Below are 16,801 nucleotides of genomic sequence, written 5' to 3' on the forward strand. Positions count from 1 at the left end.
TCTCTACGCTCAATGTGGGGCTCGAACTCATGACCCCAAGATCGAGAGTCTCAAGCTCTTCTGACTGAGTCAGCCAGGTGTTCCCCAAAACAATTTTTTTTAAAGTCCTTCCTAAACTGGGATCTGTTTCTGCCTGGGAGGTTGCTCAGAGCCCATGGCCTCCTGAGGACTCCTGAGGACTCTCCCCTGCCTCTCTCAACCCAGAAGAGTGGATTGAATCCCCAGTCAACTTGGCCTCCATGACCCAAGGGATTGCTCATGTGCTGCAGGGCTGCAGCCCCCAGGAGTGGGGGCCGCAGCCCTGATTCCAGCACAGCCAGCGGTGTTCTCCTGGAGCTTCCATTCTCCTGGGAGCTGCCTCCTTCCTAGAGCTGCTGTGAGGAGCCCACGAGACACCAGAGAGTAGTGCACGTGAAGGAGGCCCCCCTAGGATTGTGCAGGGGTGCACAATCATGCAACCTGGAGGGCGGGTGCTCCTGGGGAGAGGAAAGGGGATATCCTAGCTCAAGGCTTCTGTTGGAACTTCCTATTGTCCCCATTTTATAGACAAAGAAGCAGAGACACAAAGAGATCGAGTTCCCTGCTTGAGACTATGCATAGGATTAGAGCCAGATCCAAGACAGGACCCGGCTCTGTTTCCGGAGCTCTTTCCAGTGGGCCAGGATGCCTTGGAGAAGTGTGGGCTTCCCAGAGGGTTCCAACGGACCCAGAGTCCCACAGCCTAACTCCCAGAGGCTGACTTTACCATATCTCAGGAGCCTTGTGCTCCCGATCTGTCTCCCTTGCTGGGAAGAGTGGGTCAGCTCTCCTTTCTGGCACCTTGGGCTCTCCTGAGACTGGGGATTGCCTCTTGGTTTCCATAGTAACGGTGACCAGAGGGGTCTCCGGAATCAGAGCAGGGATGCTGCACAGGGACCGGCAAGTCTGCACGTGCCCTGGGAATCCCTGGGTTGGACAGCCCTAGCTATAAGCACACAGACACACACATACTCATGCATACGCTTGCACGTGCATACACACCCAATGCACACATGTGCACACCTACGCCCACTGAGAGCACACACGCACACCTCTGCACATGGAGTCCCAGGCAGGCGCGCTCACAAGGTGCCCGCTAACCGAGAAATACATCTGGACATGATCATAACTGACATCACCCACTCCCAGAGCCACCCTGGCCCCCTCAGGCATAAGGAGGGATCGGGGAAATGAGGCACTTACACTTTATAATACCCACAGATACATTTATAGATACTATGTGCCCGGGGCTGCATTTCCCTTTACCCCCGTATACATTTGCCTCCCCACAATGCCACTATGAGACAGGCACCCAGTGAGGAAACAGGCCCACAGAGGTGGGGGGGCCAAGCCAAGGTATGAGTCCAGGATTGTCTGGCTCCTACCTCCCCCCAAGACCTGTTGGTGCCAGACCCATGAGGGCCTGCCTGGGACCAGGGTTCTTGGACTTGTGGCTCTGGGACATCTGATTCCCTCTCCAGCCCCAGCCATTCTGGAGACCAGGAGCAGAGGAGGTGGGGAGGGGAGGTCCAAGGGACATCAGGGGCTTTCCTTCTGCCTGCATCTCCCAGTCAGCAACAAGACCCACCGGGAATCTCTTGCTGGTGAAGCCCACTGAGTTCACTTGTGAGCTGCCCAAGCTTCCAGCAAAGGCAGGAATCCAGGTGCTGAGGTCCTGGCCCTAACCTTCACCCTCGGAAGTGAGGGAGCCTGAGTTCAGAGGCTAGGCTAGCCAGGTGCCCCTGAGCAAGGAATTGGGCAAGGGGGAGGGGGGTCATTGTCCAGGAGGGAGCTTTCAGCAAGAGGACACTCTGACAGTCCAAATAGGCTGCTGAATGAGATGGTGAGCTCCGCATCACTGCAGGCATCCCAGATCTGTAGATGCTGCTGCTCCCTGCTTAAGAAACTCAAAATAAACAGTGACTGAGCCTTGCATCATTATCACATCATTGACTTTGTCATAGCCACCCCTGATTGGGTACCCTTTGCGTCAGGCACTTTAAGGTATGACTACCGCTACTGCTAATAAAAATAGCAGCCGCTATATATTCAGCCCTTATGTGGTTGCTCTTCACTGTCTCCTCCCAGAGACCTGAGAGGCAGGTGCTATTGTTAAGCCCGCTTACAGATGAGGAAACTGAGGTTCAGAAAGGTCAGTGACGCGTGCACGGTGCAAGGACAGCAAGACCTACGTTCTGCCTGGCTGCTGAGTCTCTGGTCTGCCCATCTGGCAGCTGGCCTCCTGGACCAGCGACCACCCCCTCCCCCCTACCCTTTCCTATCCCCGTGCCCCAGTCAAGGCCCGGCATTCCTGGAGCCTTTCCTATTCTGGGCAACCTTGGCTTCACTGTAGCCCACGGAGGCGCCCTCTGGTGGCCATTCCTGGCTCTGCAGAACCATGTTCTTTGAGGCCAAGGGAGGCCCTCTAGTACCTGGGATGTGTGAGGTGGGCAGGCCATCCAGCCTTGGCCCCTGACGTCAGATGGTGGTACGTGACGTCACCCAGCTGGTCAAGGTTGAGCTGAGGTTGGAGTCTAAGGGCCATCTGATTCCCAGGCTCTTGTCCTTCCGCCCCTCCCTGGTAGGAAGGAGGTTTTACTCCAGCTGCCTTCACTTCCTGTTACAGCCCCCTCCACATCTGGGCCCATAAGGTCCTCTGCCCCCATTGCTCTTGAAGGATCTTGGGGAACCCTAGTTTGTAGCTGAGAATCTGTCTACAAGAGTAAAATGGGCCCCGGGGTTTGAGGCAATTTGAGGCATGGAGCTATCATTGACCAGCTGTGTGAGGTTGGGCAGGATTCTTAACCTCTCTGGGCGCTGTCCAATGGAAGTCGGTTCCTTTGTAGATTCTGAAAAACTGAAGAGATGCAAGGAGGTCTCTTCTGCCCAATCAGAAAGCCTCGACTAGACCCTGACAGCACACCAGCTCACATCACCCCACCCAGCCATTCTGGACCCAGCACTCTAGCTTTTTCATAGTCCCTGGGAGTCCTGGAAAGGATTTTACTTAGTCATTAGCTCATTGTTTATTGCCTGCCTCTCCCACTGGAATGTGAAATCCATGAGGGCAGGAATTTCGTCAGCTTGGTTGGGGCTATGTCCCCAGGACTTGTGGCATGAATAAAGCCCTCCGTAGCTCAACTTCTCTTGCAGCCTGGAACAGCCTTTCAAATCCAGGGCTGTTTTTCCTGCTCCCATCATCATAGCCCAGAGCTTGTAGCAACCCCTCCCACCCCTCCCTGCCATCCTCCTCTGTCTCCCCTTCCTAGCCCCCCTCCTGCCAAAGATTCCTTTTTCCCTCTGCCCCTTTCCCTTCATATGACTAATTCCCACCTGACTCTCAGTACTAGTTAAGCTCAGGCATCACCTCCTCCCCGAAGGCCTCCCTGCTTTCCTTTTAAATTAATGCTCCCTGGGGTGCCTGGATGACTCAGTGGGTTAGAGCCTCTGCCTTCAGTTCAGGTCATGATCCCGGGATCCTGGGATCGAGCCCCACATCGGGCTCTCTGCTCAGCGGGGAGCCTGCTTCCTCCTCTCTCTCTCTGCCTGCCTCTCTGCCTACTTGTGATCTCTGTCTGTTAAATAAATAAATAAAATCTTTAAAAAAAAATTAATGCTCCCTTCTGATCTCTTTAGATCCTTGGTGCCTTCTGGTCCAGAGGATTGTTTCTCTCTATTTTAAACATATCTCTCTCCTCTGCCATGAGAGCTCTTCAGGAGCTGGGACTGATTTGGTTCATCACTGTATCTTCAGTACCCAGGCCCAGGCTGGCCTGGCCCAGGCACTCAGGAAATATTGAGCAGGGCTCGTGTCATCAGTGCCATGATGGGGACTTCGGGGATTGGACAGGTCAGACCAGTGTCTCCCAGGGCAAGCCACTTTCTCACTTGGAGCCTCAGTTTCCTCATCTATAAAACGGGTATAACAATCCTGACTCCTCAGCATTGTGAGGATTCAAAACCTGCTTCTCTGAAGTGTAATGTGCCAGCACAGGGAGAACATTCGATGAGGGGTAGTGGGTGTGGTCTTGGGCTGGTCTTAGTCTCTGCCTCTGTAAACTGCAAGCCCCTACATGCCCTACAGGAAAGGAAAATGCATGTTTTTTAGTGAATCCTGGGCCAGGATCCCCTCCCGAAGGAACCCCACAGAGGTGAGGGGAGGAGGTAGGCAGGCAGCCTGGGTTAAACGTCATAATTCACTAACCTCTCTGAGCCTCAGCTTCCTGATCTGGAATGGGAGCTAATAACACATGCCAGCCTAAGACTCCGAATAACAGGGACAAAAAGTCAAGTTCTTGGTAGGTGCTTGATTATTTATATACCCAAAGCACTCTCCTGCCCTTCTCATTCTTCCTGTGACTGGGGGTGTGTGTATCTAGGGAATTCCTTAGACAGGGCACGAGGATTCTAGGCTATGAATGGGCACCTGCAGCCTGAGTGAGGTACTGGGACTCTGGGTAGGTCTGGGCACTCCAGCCAGCCCCCTAGGAGATGTCTGTGGAGTCATCCAAAGAGAAACCAGTGCAGCCTGGGAGGACAGAGGTCCATCGCTCAATCCCCACCTAGATCCTCACTCTCGCATTCATTCATTCTCCCACTGCCGTATTTCCAGAATGTTGCACGGAGCCAGGTACATAATAGGTGTTCAATAGATACATGTCGGAAGAGCAAATTTATTCCATATATTCAACACACATTTATTGAGTGCCTACTGCTTGTAGCCCTGTGCTAAGAGCTGGTGTATAAATGGTGCCTACACAGCAAGGGGTCCTGAAGTACCAGGGGCTCCAAATCCTCCCAACTCTAACGGCCTCCTAACCAGCTTCCACAGATTGCCAGACTCCAGGCATCAAAGGCTTTCCCCAGAATTGTGGTCATGCCCAAGCACCCCGTGCATCCTGGGGCCCGGGAAGGCTGCACTCCCACAGGCACGACTCTCCGAATCCTCCTTGTCTTTCATGCCCTCCTCCAACCACTTTCCCCCTCCCTCTCAAAGCCTTAGACGCCGCCATCACCCCACCCCCAGTGCCCTACATCTACCCGGGATTATACCTGGAGAGGCCAGCAGGTGGCGCCCCCCTTCCCCCGCGCTAGACTGGCCTCCAGACCCCACCAGGACCCTCTCCCTTCTCTCTTTTTCTCCCTAGCAGGGACAGGAGTAGACTCTGTGACCTCTAACTGACCCCTCTCCTGCCTGCTGGCTCCTGCGATGAGGCTCCAGCTGCTCCTGCAGGCCCCGGGATGTCTTTTCCTGCCTGCTAGGGTTGGGGGGGGGGGGGGGTCCCTTAGGGCCAAGCTGCAGCTGGTGGGGCGGGGCGGGGCCGGGCGGGGTGGGGCTGAAGGCAGCTGCGGGAGAGAGAGACAGGAGAGAGAAGTGCTTTGGTTCCTTGGCTCCGGCCCCAAAGAGGTGGTGGTCCCAAATGAGCCTCACCCCAGCACAAGGTATGTGGCTGGGGAAGCCGATGGGGCTGGGGGTTCGCCGAGCAGAGCAGGCCTGGCCATACCGAAGGGCTCTCAGTAAGAACCCCAGAGCCCCCTCCCATCCTACCCTTTCCAAGGTGACCCATAAAAACTTGGGCGGCCAATGCAGGGAGTCCTGGAGTGGTCATTGGGAGAGGAGGGCTCCTTGGCTGCTCCTGACCCCCTGTGTGAATTTCGGGGAGTTCTTTCCATCTCTGGACCTCAGTTTCTCAATCTCAAATGTGTGCGAGGGAGATCTGGAAGACATTCTGTGGGATATCTTTGCAAAGTTGTCCCTCTTCAAAAAGGATTAGCCCTTCCAGGAGCTTCTGGAAGACCAAAAGGCCCTTAAAGACCCAAAGGAATGCCCCCTAGTGATGGAATTTCTGATTGGGGGAGGGGCTTATTTGGAGACGTGGGGGCCTCTCCTTGCCGAGGTCCCTGGGGCCCTGGTCTGTGCCTCCCTGGGCAAGGCATCCTCGTTTCTCTGACCGGGACTCAGGGTGGAAAGTGCCACAAGGTGGGGGGCTGCCTTTGGCTGCCCGCTGTTGCGGAGGTCCCCTCGTTAGGGAGAGGGTGGTAGGTACAGGGCAGCTCTGTGCCTCTTCAAGAACAGAAAACGGGTGGGTGGAGCAGAAGAGTGTGTGAGACCGAGGTAGGGACAGCAGTAGGCATATGGTGGCCCCAAAGTAGTGAGGAAGGAACCATCCCGCCCTATATTGGCTACGGTGACTTGCCCAGTTTCCAAAGCCCCTAGAATCGTTAGCTCCTCCCCAGCTCGTGGCACTCAGGGGGGCCAGAAGGGGGAGGGAGGGGGCCCGGGGCCCGAGCCATTCTTCCCTCACCCCTCTTGGAAAGAGATTGTTCCAGATTGTTCTCTGGCTGGGGAGCAACCGGCACAGGCAAGTTCTAGGATCTCAGGCATGGTCGGGTGGGTGAGTTCACTCTGGGTGGGGAGACGATGGAGTCAAGCACACGCGTGGGAGTCAGATCAGCCTGTGTTCAAATCCTGGCTCTGCTGTGGGTCCTTGGGCAAGTCAAGTGACCTCTCCGAGCTGCAGTCTCCTGTGCGAAACGGGGGTCACCAAGCACCCCTTAAGCGGTTCGGGGAGAAGCGGCACGATGCAAGTCAAGCTCTTGGCACAATGTTTGGCACCTAGTGGGTGCGGGTTATTCTCATGGAGACAAAAATGGAGGCCCAAGGAAGGGGAAGGGCCGGCCGGGGTCACAGAGCTGGGTCTCCAGTGAGTCTGAGCACCCTCTTCCCGGCCGCACTTACTGTATACACCCCTGCACTTACTCGGCACTCCAGTCTCGCTCCCATCCCCCGCTGTGACACTCCCCTCTGCCCACATCTGTCCCGGGCCCGGAGAGGCCTCGGGCGTGGGGTGGAGTAGGGGGTGGGGACCCCCAGGCCGAGGGAGGGCGGTGGGGACCGGGGGACACTGATACGTGTCTGGGGGCGCGCGTCCTCCCTCTCCCTGGGGAAGGGCAGGGCTGGGTCCGGATGAGGGGGGAACAGGGGCGGGCGGCGGGCCGGGAGGGGGCGGGCGTGGGGGGCGCCCTCCGCCCTCACCCCGCCCCGCGCCTCTCCCCGCAGCGGGGGCGCCCCGCCCCCCAGGCGCCCGACGTGGACGCGGCCGCCGCCGCCGCCGCGCGGGAGTCGCTGTCCGCGGAACCGACATGCAGGCGGCGCGGGGCGGCGCGGGGCGGCCGGGCCGGGCGGGCAGCGGGCGGGAGCGCCAGCGCCAGCGGCCGCAGGGCGCGGGAGCCGCGTCCCCCTGCGCCGCCCCGGGCCGGCCGGCCGGAGGAGCCGCCATGCGCCCCGGGCCGCCCCGCGCCGCGCTCCGCCTGTGGCTGGGCTGCGTCTGCCTCGCGCTGGTGCAGGCGGGTAAGGGGGCCCGGGTGGGGGGCTCGGTGCGGGGTGGGCGGGCGGGCGGGAGTCCTCGGGCCCCTTCCTGCTCCCCGCCCCCCAACCCGGCCCCGGCCTCTCCCCCACCTCTTGACTCCCAGGCCTGTCCTCCAGCTCCCGACCCCCCGGCCGGCCACCCCAGCCTTGGGGTCCTGGGTCTTGCGATCCCTAGTCCCGTCATCCCCTGGCCCTGACCCCAGGCCTTTGCCTCAGATGACTGAGCTGAACTCCTTTCTCTGGCCTGGGGAGCAGCTGAGGACACCAGTCCCCCAACCTTGGGCCTCCCTCCCTGTCCTCAAAGCCCTGCAGGACAACTCTGCGGGTCAGAGCAGGATGGGGTCCTGGTTTGCGTGAGCAAGTGCGAGGGGGATGGGGACTGGCACCCTAGGACTGGGGTGAGTGGGGTGGACCCCTGAGCCTGCTGCAGCAGGGTCAGGCCTGCCCCGAGCGCCGACCTCATCCTCACCCAGCCCAGCCTCTCCTGAGGCTCTGTATCTGTCCCTTTAGCTTCTGGCGCCTCTCTCTTCACTCCCTCTACCCATCTCTCTGTGGCTCAGTGCTTTCTTTCTCTCTCTCTCTCTCTGCTTCCTCTCTGCGTCTGTCTCTGATAGCCCACTTGTCTGTTTTCTGGTTCTGTGTCTGCCGCCACCTGTCTGTGTCCCTCTGTCTCTCTCTCTCTGTCTCCACAAATGGCTTTGTCGCCCCAGGCCCAGCCCGTGGGGCCTCAGGTCCACTCCTGTGTGGGCCAAAGGGTGCTGCTCAGGGCTAGGTCTTCCCCTGACCGCACTCGCCTGTTGGGAGACTTACACAGTGTGTGACTCCAGGGCCCCTCTCCTAGAGAGGTTCTTCCTGCCCTGACCTCCCCCGTCCCTGTCACTCTCCCTCCTACTCCTTTCTCCACTGACTCCCTTTCATCCTCTTCCCAAGTCAAGACCCTGCCTACCCTGTACTCTTGCCTCTCCCCTGGGAGAACCTGCTCTGAGTGACCGCATCTTCCCCTACCACCTCCCCACCTGCCTCTCGGGGCTGGCAGAGTGTGGAGAAGCAGCTCACGTAGACCCCTCCCCAGGCTGCATTCTGTCTGCCTCACTGGGATACCAAGGATTCCTCTCTTGATCCTCACTCCGAACCCAGGGCTCACCCTAGCCTGGCTCTTCTTGACCTCTGGGTCTTTCTCCTTTCCTCAAGGTCACTCACCTGACAGTGTGGTATTGTATAAAGAGCACTAGACTGGGAGTCCTTTTGACTGCTTTTCATCAGGCTGACTTTCAGCACCTGCAACCTTGGCCACCTATGCCCTCCCCACTCCCCCACCCCCCCCACCCGTGCCTGCCCCACCCCTTCCCACCCTTCCGTTAGATCTGGACCCAGCCCAGGCCTCTCAGGTTTCGCTTGGACCCCTGATAGGGCCAATGAGACCAGTGGGGGCTCCCACCCGGATACGAGGAGCCTGGGGCCTCTTGGGCCTCACTCTTCAAGCACTAATGAACTGAGACCCGCGTGCCAACCTCCCCCACTCTGTGGCCTTCCCCAGGTCCCCACTTAGGAGACTGTGGGCCTGGGCCTCCCAGCAGGAGGTGCTCAGGCTCAGGTGCCTTCCCACCCCCAGACAGCCCCTCGGCCCCCGTGAATGTCACTGTCAGGCACCTCAAGGCTAACTCCGCAGTGGTGAGCTGGGACGTCCTGGAGGATGAGGTCGTCATTGGATTTGCCATCTCTCAGCAGGTAACCCTTGAGGGACTGGGAGGGAAGGACACATCCAGACAGTAGCAGGGGATGGGGAGGGGAGTGTGCAGAAATGGAAAGGAAAAAGAAAGAAAGGAGCAAGAGAAGACAGGCAGAAGAATTGCACATGTGGCTTGGAATGGGGACCCCAGCGGGGAATGGATTGGTGAGGCAGGCTCTGGGGCCTTTGACTGGAAACTGGGCACCAAAAGTCTGGTTTTGATCTCACACAGACCTGAGTGTGGGACCCAGTGCAAGTTCTCACTGGAGAGATGGCCTTAGGTAGCTTTTTTAAGTTTTCTGCACCCGCACCATCGTCCCCTCTGTCAAACGGATCTAGCTGTGGTCCTAGCTGCCTGCAGAGACGAGGGGTGCGTGAGGAAGCCTATGTGTGGAAGGCTTTAGCTCAGTAGTCGTATGAGCCCTGGGCGCCGCCAGGAGGGGGGCCCAGTGGGGTTGGTGGCCGGGCGCCACCGACAGCGGGCCTGGCACTTGCCTTGGCAGAAGAAGGACGTGCGGATGCTACGCTTCATTCAGGAAGTGAACACCACCACCCGCTCGTGCGCCCTCTGGGACCTGGAGGAGGACACCGAGTACATTGTGCACGTGCAGGCCATCTCCATTCAGGGCCAGAGTCCGGCCAGCGAGCCCGTGCTCTTCAAGACCCCACGCGAGGCAGAGAAGATGGCATCCAAGAACAAAGGCAGGCCCTGGCCCTGCTCGGGGGGCTGACTGGGGTGAGGGGTGGTCAGGGGCAGAGCAGCGGCTAGCTTGAGGAAAGCAGCAGCCTCCACCACCTCCCCAAACCCCCGACCCCTGGTGCCTACTAAAGCAGTACCTGAGAGAGAGGAGGTCACCCTCGTGTCCGACCGTGGGGCTATCAACTCCCAGCTTTGGGTCAAGCCCTGTTGCTGCCGCTGCAAGTAGCCATCAGCATGTTCTCGAATCCCTTGTTAGGTGTCCAGGCACCTAGAGAGATAAGCGCTTAAGATCCTGGGCCCGGCCCTAGAACAGGGGCTGGGGACGAAAAGAGCCAGTGTCTTTCTCCCCACAGATGAGGTGACCATGAAGGAGATGGGGAGCAGCCAACAGCTGCGGACCGGTGAGGTGCTCATCATCGTCGTGGTCCTGTTCATGTGGGCTGGTGAGTGCCTCCCGTCCCTGCCTCACTTGGCCTCTGCGGAACAGAAGTCCCAGGCCAGGCCCCTTCTCTCCCAGAAGCGGAAGCCACTGAGGCATGATGGGAGAAGTCTCGAAGTCCTGCTCTGGGAACCAGATGGAACCCATTCGCTGGCTTACCTCTCCCGAGAAACTTAGCGGATTGAGAGCTAGCTGCCTTGGAGGATACGTTATTTGAGCATTTGCCCTTCCTTCCCTCGGGAGTAGTTCGGGCTCCCGGGGCCAACACACCCGAAGCCCCTTTGCCTTCCGGCCATGGCTATGGCGGCCATGCCTCCTTCTGGGGTGCTGGGCCTCCAGGTGCTCAAGGTTGGGACAGCCTCGTTTGTAACCTACGAACGGTGCCGAGTCTGCCTCCTTAGGATCTCCCTAGACCATCCGTGAGCATGGCACTGCTTATCTCTCCCTGGAGCTCCTCTTAGATGAGGTCATTGGGCTCATGTCTCTCCCTTTTCCCACTTGTCTGTGAGCTACCCGAGGATAAAGAAGACATTTCATCTCAGTTCTTAACTCAAACAGGATTTTCTGAATGACCACTCGGTTCCAGATAATAATCCTATAGTCATGACTAAGAAGAGCCCGGGGCTTGCAGGAACTGGGTCTGGGAGAAGCCAAGTCCCTACTTGACTATAATTCAGTGTGATGAGTGTGATGACTATAATTCAGTGCCAGGTATGGGGGCAGAGGAGAGGGAATTAACTCTAGGGCTAGCAATAGAAATTAGGAAAAACACAGAAAGGAGGAAACGTGGGGATTGAGCTTTGAAGGATGAATAGGAGTTCACCAGGCAGCCAAAAAAAAGGAACGGGGTTCTATTCACAGGGTGTATAAGAAACAAATTCAGTTCAGTCTGGCTCAGTGTAGCTATGGCCTGAGAGAAAGTAGAAAGGGGGACAGTAAAGGACAGCGAGTCTATAAAGTTGGAGTCCGTTTTGAGAGACTGGAACACCATGCCAAAGCTGTCTTAGCATGGCGGTTGAAGGACAGCCTGTTTTTGTAGAAGCATTTGGAAAAAACGTTCTGTAGGCACATCAAAAAACAGGCACCGGTAAAAAAAAGAAAAAAGGTAGAAAAAAACCCAAAGGATTGTACAAAAGAGGTTTGTGGTGTGTTATCATTATATCATTATAAATATATAATTATATAAATAATTACAAAATATATAATTCTATGTAATTATATCATTATAAATACACAGTATTAATACAGTCGTAACAATATAAACATGGTGGACTAACCCAAGACTGTGATATGCTTCTGTTAGGATGACGGGAAAGGAAGTTGGGGGAGATGTTAGCCTGTATCTACCGTGGTGGAAAGTCAAAAGATAGGACCCAAAACACATAGATCAGGAAAGAGCGCTATACATAAAGCGGAGGTAAAATGGAGACGACACCTAGAGGCATTGGAGCTGGCTTCCTTAATCGCATTTGACTTTCCAGAACTATCACGCTCCCGTGTTAGTAGCTTGCTAACAGTGAGCATTTAGCAGAGTGCAGACCCCGGAGTGCACATCCGGGCTCCCCCACTGCGGGACCTCAAGTAGGTTCCTAGGCTCTCTGCATCGGTGTCTTCACTGGTAGCCTGGCGACAGTAACGACAGGTGTCCTCCTGACGCTCCTCGGGCTCAGCAGCATCGGCCATGACCGTGCCCGGCTCAGCGGATGTTACTGTGTCTATTTCGCTAACTGGAAAGGAGAGCTGTCAGGGGTGTAACGAAGGAAAGGGGGGAGATGGGATCAGATGCGTGTCGTGGGAAGCTCAGCTCTGTAGCAGTGAAAGTGATGGCTGTTGGGGGACGGGGTACACAGGAGCCAGAGGCAGGCTGTTGCAGTGGTGCAGGACAGAGGCCATCTGGAGCTCGGTGTCTACCCAGGAGCTCAGAAGGTGCCAGCGGGAATGAAGGAGGCGGCCGGGATTCGAGCTCTGGCCTCTCACTGCTCTCCCTGTCCCCCCCCCCCCCCAACCCCCACCCCGCCATCATCCCCCAGGCGTCATTGCCCTCTTCTGCCGCCAGTATGACATTATCAAGGACAATGAACCCAATAACAACAAGGAGAAAACCAAGAGCGCGTCAGAAACCAGCACACCAGAGCACCAAGGGGGAGGTCTCCTCCGCAGCAAGGTGAGGGCAGATCTTGGGCCGGGTGGGCGGCCCCTGGGCAGCAGCAGGGGACAGCTCAGCACCAGGTGTGGCCGCTGCCGCTGTGACACAGCCACACTGCACGTGGATTTTGGACCTTTTCCTTTTGCCGGGTACCAGGGCCAGTGTGGTTAACAAAATGCAGTGAGTGGGGAGGGCGGAATGCTTGGTTGGTGTGGGACACCATGAACAGGGGGTTCTGGGCTCATTTCTGCCCCCCTGCCGTGTTGCGTGACCTTGAGCAGGTGCCTCACTTTCATTTCCTCTTCTGCAAAACAGATATGAAAACCTTGTCAGTGCTTGCTCTGAGCAGCTCAGAAGAAACGCTAGAAAAGTGGGAGGATCTCATGGTTCTGACGATGATTATCCAACAAACAAACATCTGGCCCTCTCCACATTTCCTCCTCCTTCCATCTCCTCACACCCCCTGGCTTACTGTCCTCTCTCTTGGCTTCTCTCTTTCTGGCGCATTTTCCTGAAGCCTCTTAGTAACCCCCATCTCCAGAAGCACGTCGACAGTGACAGGGGCCGAGGCTGCGCTCAGAGGCAGGTCTGCAGGATGGGAGAGAACCAGCCGGTGGGATGGCTCTGCTGGGGGTGGACCAGGGGCCAGAGGGGTCGGGGGCCCGGCACCCAGTCTTGGCCGCTGAGTGAGGCCGAAGGCTGGGTTTGAGAAGGCAGAGAGACGAGACATGCAGACAGGGCTACTCCATTCCTTCCACGCGGGATGAAAGCCTGGCTTTTAGGTGGCAGCCCTTCCTTCTTGTGTCCTCCCCTTACTTCCAACTTTGCACGAAGTCTATTCGATTAGCCCTGGCTGCTTCTCTCATTTTTTTCCTCCCAGTTTCCCAACAAGCCCTCAGTGAACATCATCGAAGCATGACTACCTGTCTGCAGGGAGAAGGATTTCATTTTTCTTCTCTGCTGGTCTCCAGGTCCATGGGCACAGGGACAGGGAGGACTGCGGTGGGGGGAGGCCCAGCTAGCTGCACTGTTCTCCCTCTTCCCCATCCTAGTCTGGTGAAGGAGGCTGAACTACAAACCCAAATTCTGCAAAAAATAAACAAGCCACAAAACTAAAAGGCCTGGCCCCATTCTGGAAAAGGCAGAGCTGCATGAGACACAGCCTTCTTTCTGCCTCCTCGCCTCTCCTGGACTGGCTTCTCTTCAAGAAAATGCACAAAGCTCCTGGGAGATGACAAGCACCTAGACTGACTCCAGCTGTGTCTTTCAGACCGCGAGCCATCGCAGAAGCCATGGGGCAGGGTCATGGCTGCCAGCAAGCTTTTTCTGGATCCAGCCATCACGGACTTGTTTGTGGTGTGATGCACAACTCGGCGAGTGTGTGAGATGTTCTGTTGTCTCTTTTGGAAAACATGACTGAAGGGCTTCACTCCAGAGGGCAAAGGAATGCTCCAAGCTGATAGCCTGCAGCCTCTATCTTCTTTGGCCCTTATTCGACTGTAATATCATTAGTCTGGAGCCTTTAAGAAGACAAAGTGGGAAAGAGACCTGGGAGGTACTGGTCCCATTTCTTTAGGATGAGTCTCTTGGAGTTGGAACAATGCTGGGTTACGCAACTGAAAAGGTATGTCCACGTGGGACATCCTGGGGGCTACTGAGTCACCTGCTCTGGAGTGGAAGGTGCTGGAAGGCAGGCCTGAGCCATTACCGTGGAAATCAGAGCAGCCCTGGCCTCTGGGGTCTCCATATCTTGCCATCTCATCCAGGGTTCTGGGAAAGCTACCCAGGGTCCTCATGTCCTTCCCTAGAGCCTGAGTGGTGTGAGGTGTCAGGTCTCTCTTTCCACTGCCCCTTTCTGGTAAACAAAACAAAACAAAACAAAATGGTGCTTGATAAGGGAAGGCAGACTCTTCCCTCGGACTGACAAGTGATGGCTGCTGAACGCCTGCATGGGAAGAGCTGGACCTGTGTGTCTTCCGTTGGTGGCTAAAGACGGGCGTGTGGGAGGACTGCGCCTAGCACAAGCCTGGCACACAGTAGGCGCTCAGTGAATACCTGTGGAACTGAACGTTAAGAGCAGTGGCCCCCCAGCCAGAGAGCTGAAAGCCATCACCCAATGACCGCCCCTTCCTTCCGGTCTACAAGAGCTCTCCCGGCTAGGTCAGCCACCACTCTACTTGGCCCCGACGTGGCAGCACAGGGAGGGAGGAGAGACAGGATAAAAGGCAGATGTCAGCAATACTAAGGGCTTCCTCATGGAAGGGCATGAGGCTCCACTCATTGTCTTGTGACTTCCATCCCTGCTGAATGGGGCTGCAAGGCCAAGGCTCCTTAGTGGAGAGGTCCTTACCTCTGATCCAGTTAGAGCAATAACCTCTTTTTAAATGTAAAATAAAAGACAAATGAAAAGGCACATCCTTGTCTTCTGGTAAATGCCCAAATGTTGCCCTCTTTTTCTGGCAATTGGCAGCAAGTCAGGATGTGTGGAGGAGGGAGTCAGTTCTCTCTCCATTTTGGCCTGCAGCTTCTTAGGGACATGCCTGCCAGCCAAGCTGGAGCTGGAAGGGAAATCTCGAACAGATGGGGGTGCACGTGTAGGAGGAGAAAATAGCTCCTCCATCATCCTATTACCGAGGCCCCCAAATCCAAGCTCGGGCTGCCTCGCCGCACAGGTACGCGGGCTGGTGCTCAGTTTTTAGAACGAAGGGTTTTCCCCTCTGGGTGGGGCTGGGTGTTTTCCCTGACCAAAGGAACGCAGTTCTGGTTTCTCCCCAGGGTGAGGAAGGAAAAGGATCTGCAGAAGCTGCTGGCAGCAGCTCAGTAGTCCCAGCATGCTGTTTGGGGCGGTTAAAGAAACATCATTCGGATCCCAACAGCAGGCTGAAAGGTGGAATGATGATGTCATTAGCCAGTGAGCAAACGAGTAAATGGGACACCTCGAACACTCCTGTCCAGAGCCAGCAAGAGCTGGAGAGGTCAGGTGAGGGGGGACTTAGGGTGGATTCTTCTGGAAGGTTCCGAGAGGAGGAAAGCCAAGTCTTAAAGGCTGGGTGGGAAAGAAGAAATCTATTGGCACCCAGAACTCTAAACCACACCTGAGAAAGGTACTTGGCCAGGCCCTCTGTCCTGTGTGCCTGTCTAGTGCCATGTGGCAGAGAAGCCCCTAAGTCCACACCAGGTCCACAGAGACAGCTGTGGGGGGCCAGGGATTTACCAGGGCCTCTAGCACCTCTGCTGAGGGCCTGAGGGGGATGGGAGAGGAGTGAGCACTTCTGGTTTAGATAAACCCCATTCACTGTGGTTATCTCCCTAAACCCCAAGTTCCACAATGGAGCTTTTCTTGGACCAGCTGTCATGCAGAGAACCCTATAGCTAGGACTTGGGACAGGGACCCCTCTTCACCACCTAGACCCACAGATTCCTCATAGCTTGGGATGGGTGTAGCCAAGTTTTTGGAGACTGAGAGGCCCGACCTGCAGGCCACGCATGGCCAGACGAGAGGCAAGGCCTGCCTTGTCACCGAGTGACCCCTCAAGCCAGCTACTTCTCTGGGGGATGCTCCTTGTGAAGAACAGCTCACCTACCACCTGGCGTAGGAGCCAGGGGGCTTCCTCCTAGGAACAAGAGGGAAGCCCCAGGGTCTGGCAGAGGAAAAAAGGGTGGTGTTTCCGTGTGGCAGGAGTCCTTTCCTCTTTCTGATCCTGTCCATTCAACCCAGGCTTTTCAGGGTGGCCTCATCTGGAATCCACTTTTAAGATCTCAAATTCAGCTCTTTACAAAAATACGTCCTATCATACCACTGCAGTCATGTGACATTTTAGACTGCTGTGCTCCTTCTCACCCTCTTTAAACCTATTGGAGTTTTTGGGTTTTGCTTTTAAGTGGCCTCCAAGAACAAACTGCTTCCATAAATGGGACACGCCCCCTGGCTCCAGCCCCACCAAACTCCATCAGCACAATATTCCCTAACCCTCAAGTGTCACTTGAAGCTAAGTCAAAGGAGATCCTCATGTATGAATACTTCCTTAATGATAACGATAATGATTCAAGACTACCACATGAATGTTTTACAGGTTGTCCAAAAGATGACATTCCACCCCCTTTTCAGAGGGTGCTGGAGAGGCTCAGATCTTGTCTGTGGCATGTTCCAGTTGTCACTGGGGGAGGACAGGTGGAGAGGATTGACAAGGCAGGCCCTTGTTCATTAAGGAATTCCACCACTGACCAGCTGATACTTCCTGTGACAAGTGGAAATTTTTTTTCCTGACAGGTGCTCTGACATATGAAGGAAGCAAGCACACCCCAGAACCAGCACAGGAATAACTTTTCCCTTAGAAAAGCAAGACAACACAAAGTGAAGCAGGGATCCCTGCTTTCCAGTTTTAGGTGGCTGGGGGTTT

The 16,801-nt window shown here is 56.1% G+C and overlaps 1 protein-coding gene across 5 annotated transcripts; it reads left to right on the forward strand.

Annotated features, from left to right (window-relative positions):
• The first annotated feature begins 7,283 nt into the window (after window positions 1–7,283).
• FNDC5 (fibronectin type III domain containing 5) lies at window positions 7,284–14,793 on the forward strand. Of its 5 annotated transcripts, none has more exons than XM_045998307.1 (6): window positions 7,284–7,369; window positions 9,000–9,115; window positions 9,620–9,818; window positions 10,170–10,259; window positions 12,286–12,419; window positions 13,672–14,793. In XM_045998307.1, exons 1-6 carry the CDS (start codon window positions 7,297–7,299, stop codon window positions 13,819–13,821), a joined length of 762 nt encoding a protein of 253 aa, XP_045854263.1. In that variant the 5' UTR covers window positions 7,284–7,296; the 3' UTR covers window positions 13,822–14,793. The 5 variants fall into 5 exon arrangements, with proteins under 5 accessions (XP_045854263.1, XP_045854272.1, XP_045854304.1 ...); XM_045998316.1 differs by having other exon boundaries at window positions 9,653–9,818; XM_045998348.1 differs by having other exon boundaries at window positions 12,717–13,766.
• Window positions 14,794–16,801: the final 2,008 nt, after the last annotated feature.

The sequence above is a fragment of the Meles meles genome, chromosome 1, assembly GCF_922984935.1.
Source record: "Meles meles chromosome 1, mMelMel3.1 paternal haplotype, whole genome shotgun sequence".
Taxonomy (NCBI): Eukaryota; Metazoa; Chordata; class Mammalia; order Carnivora; family Mustelidae; genus Meles; species Meles meles.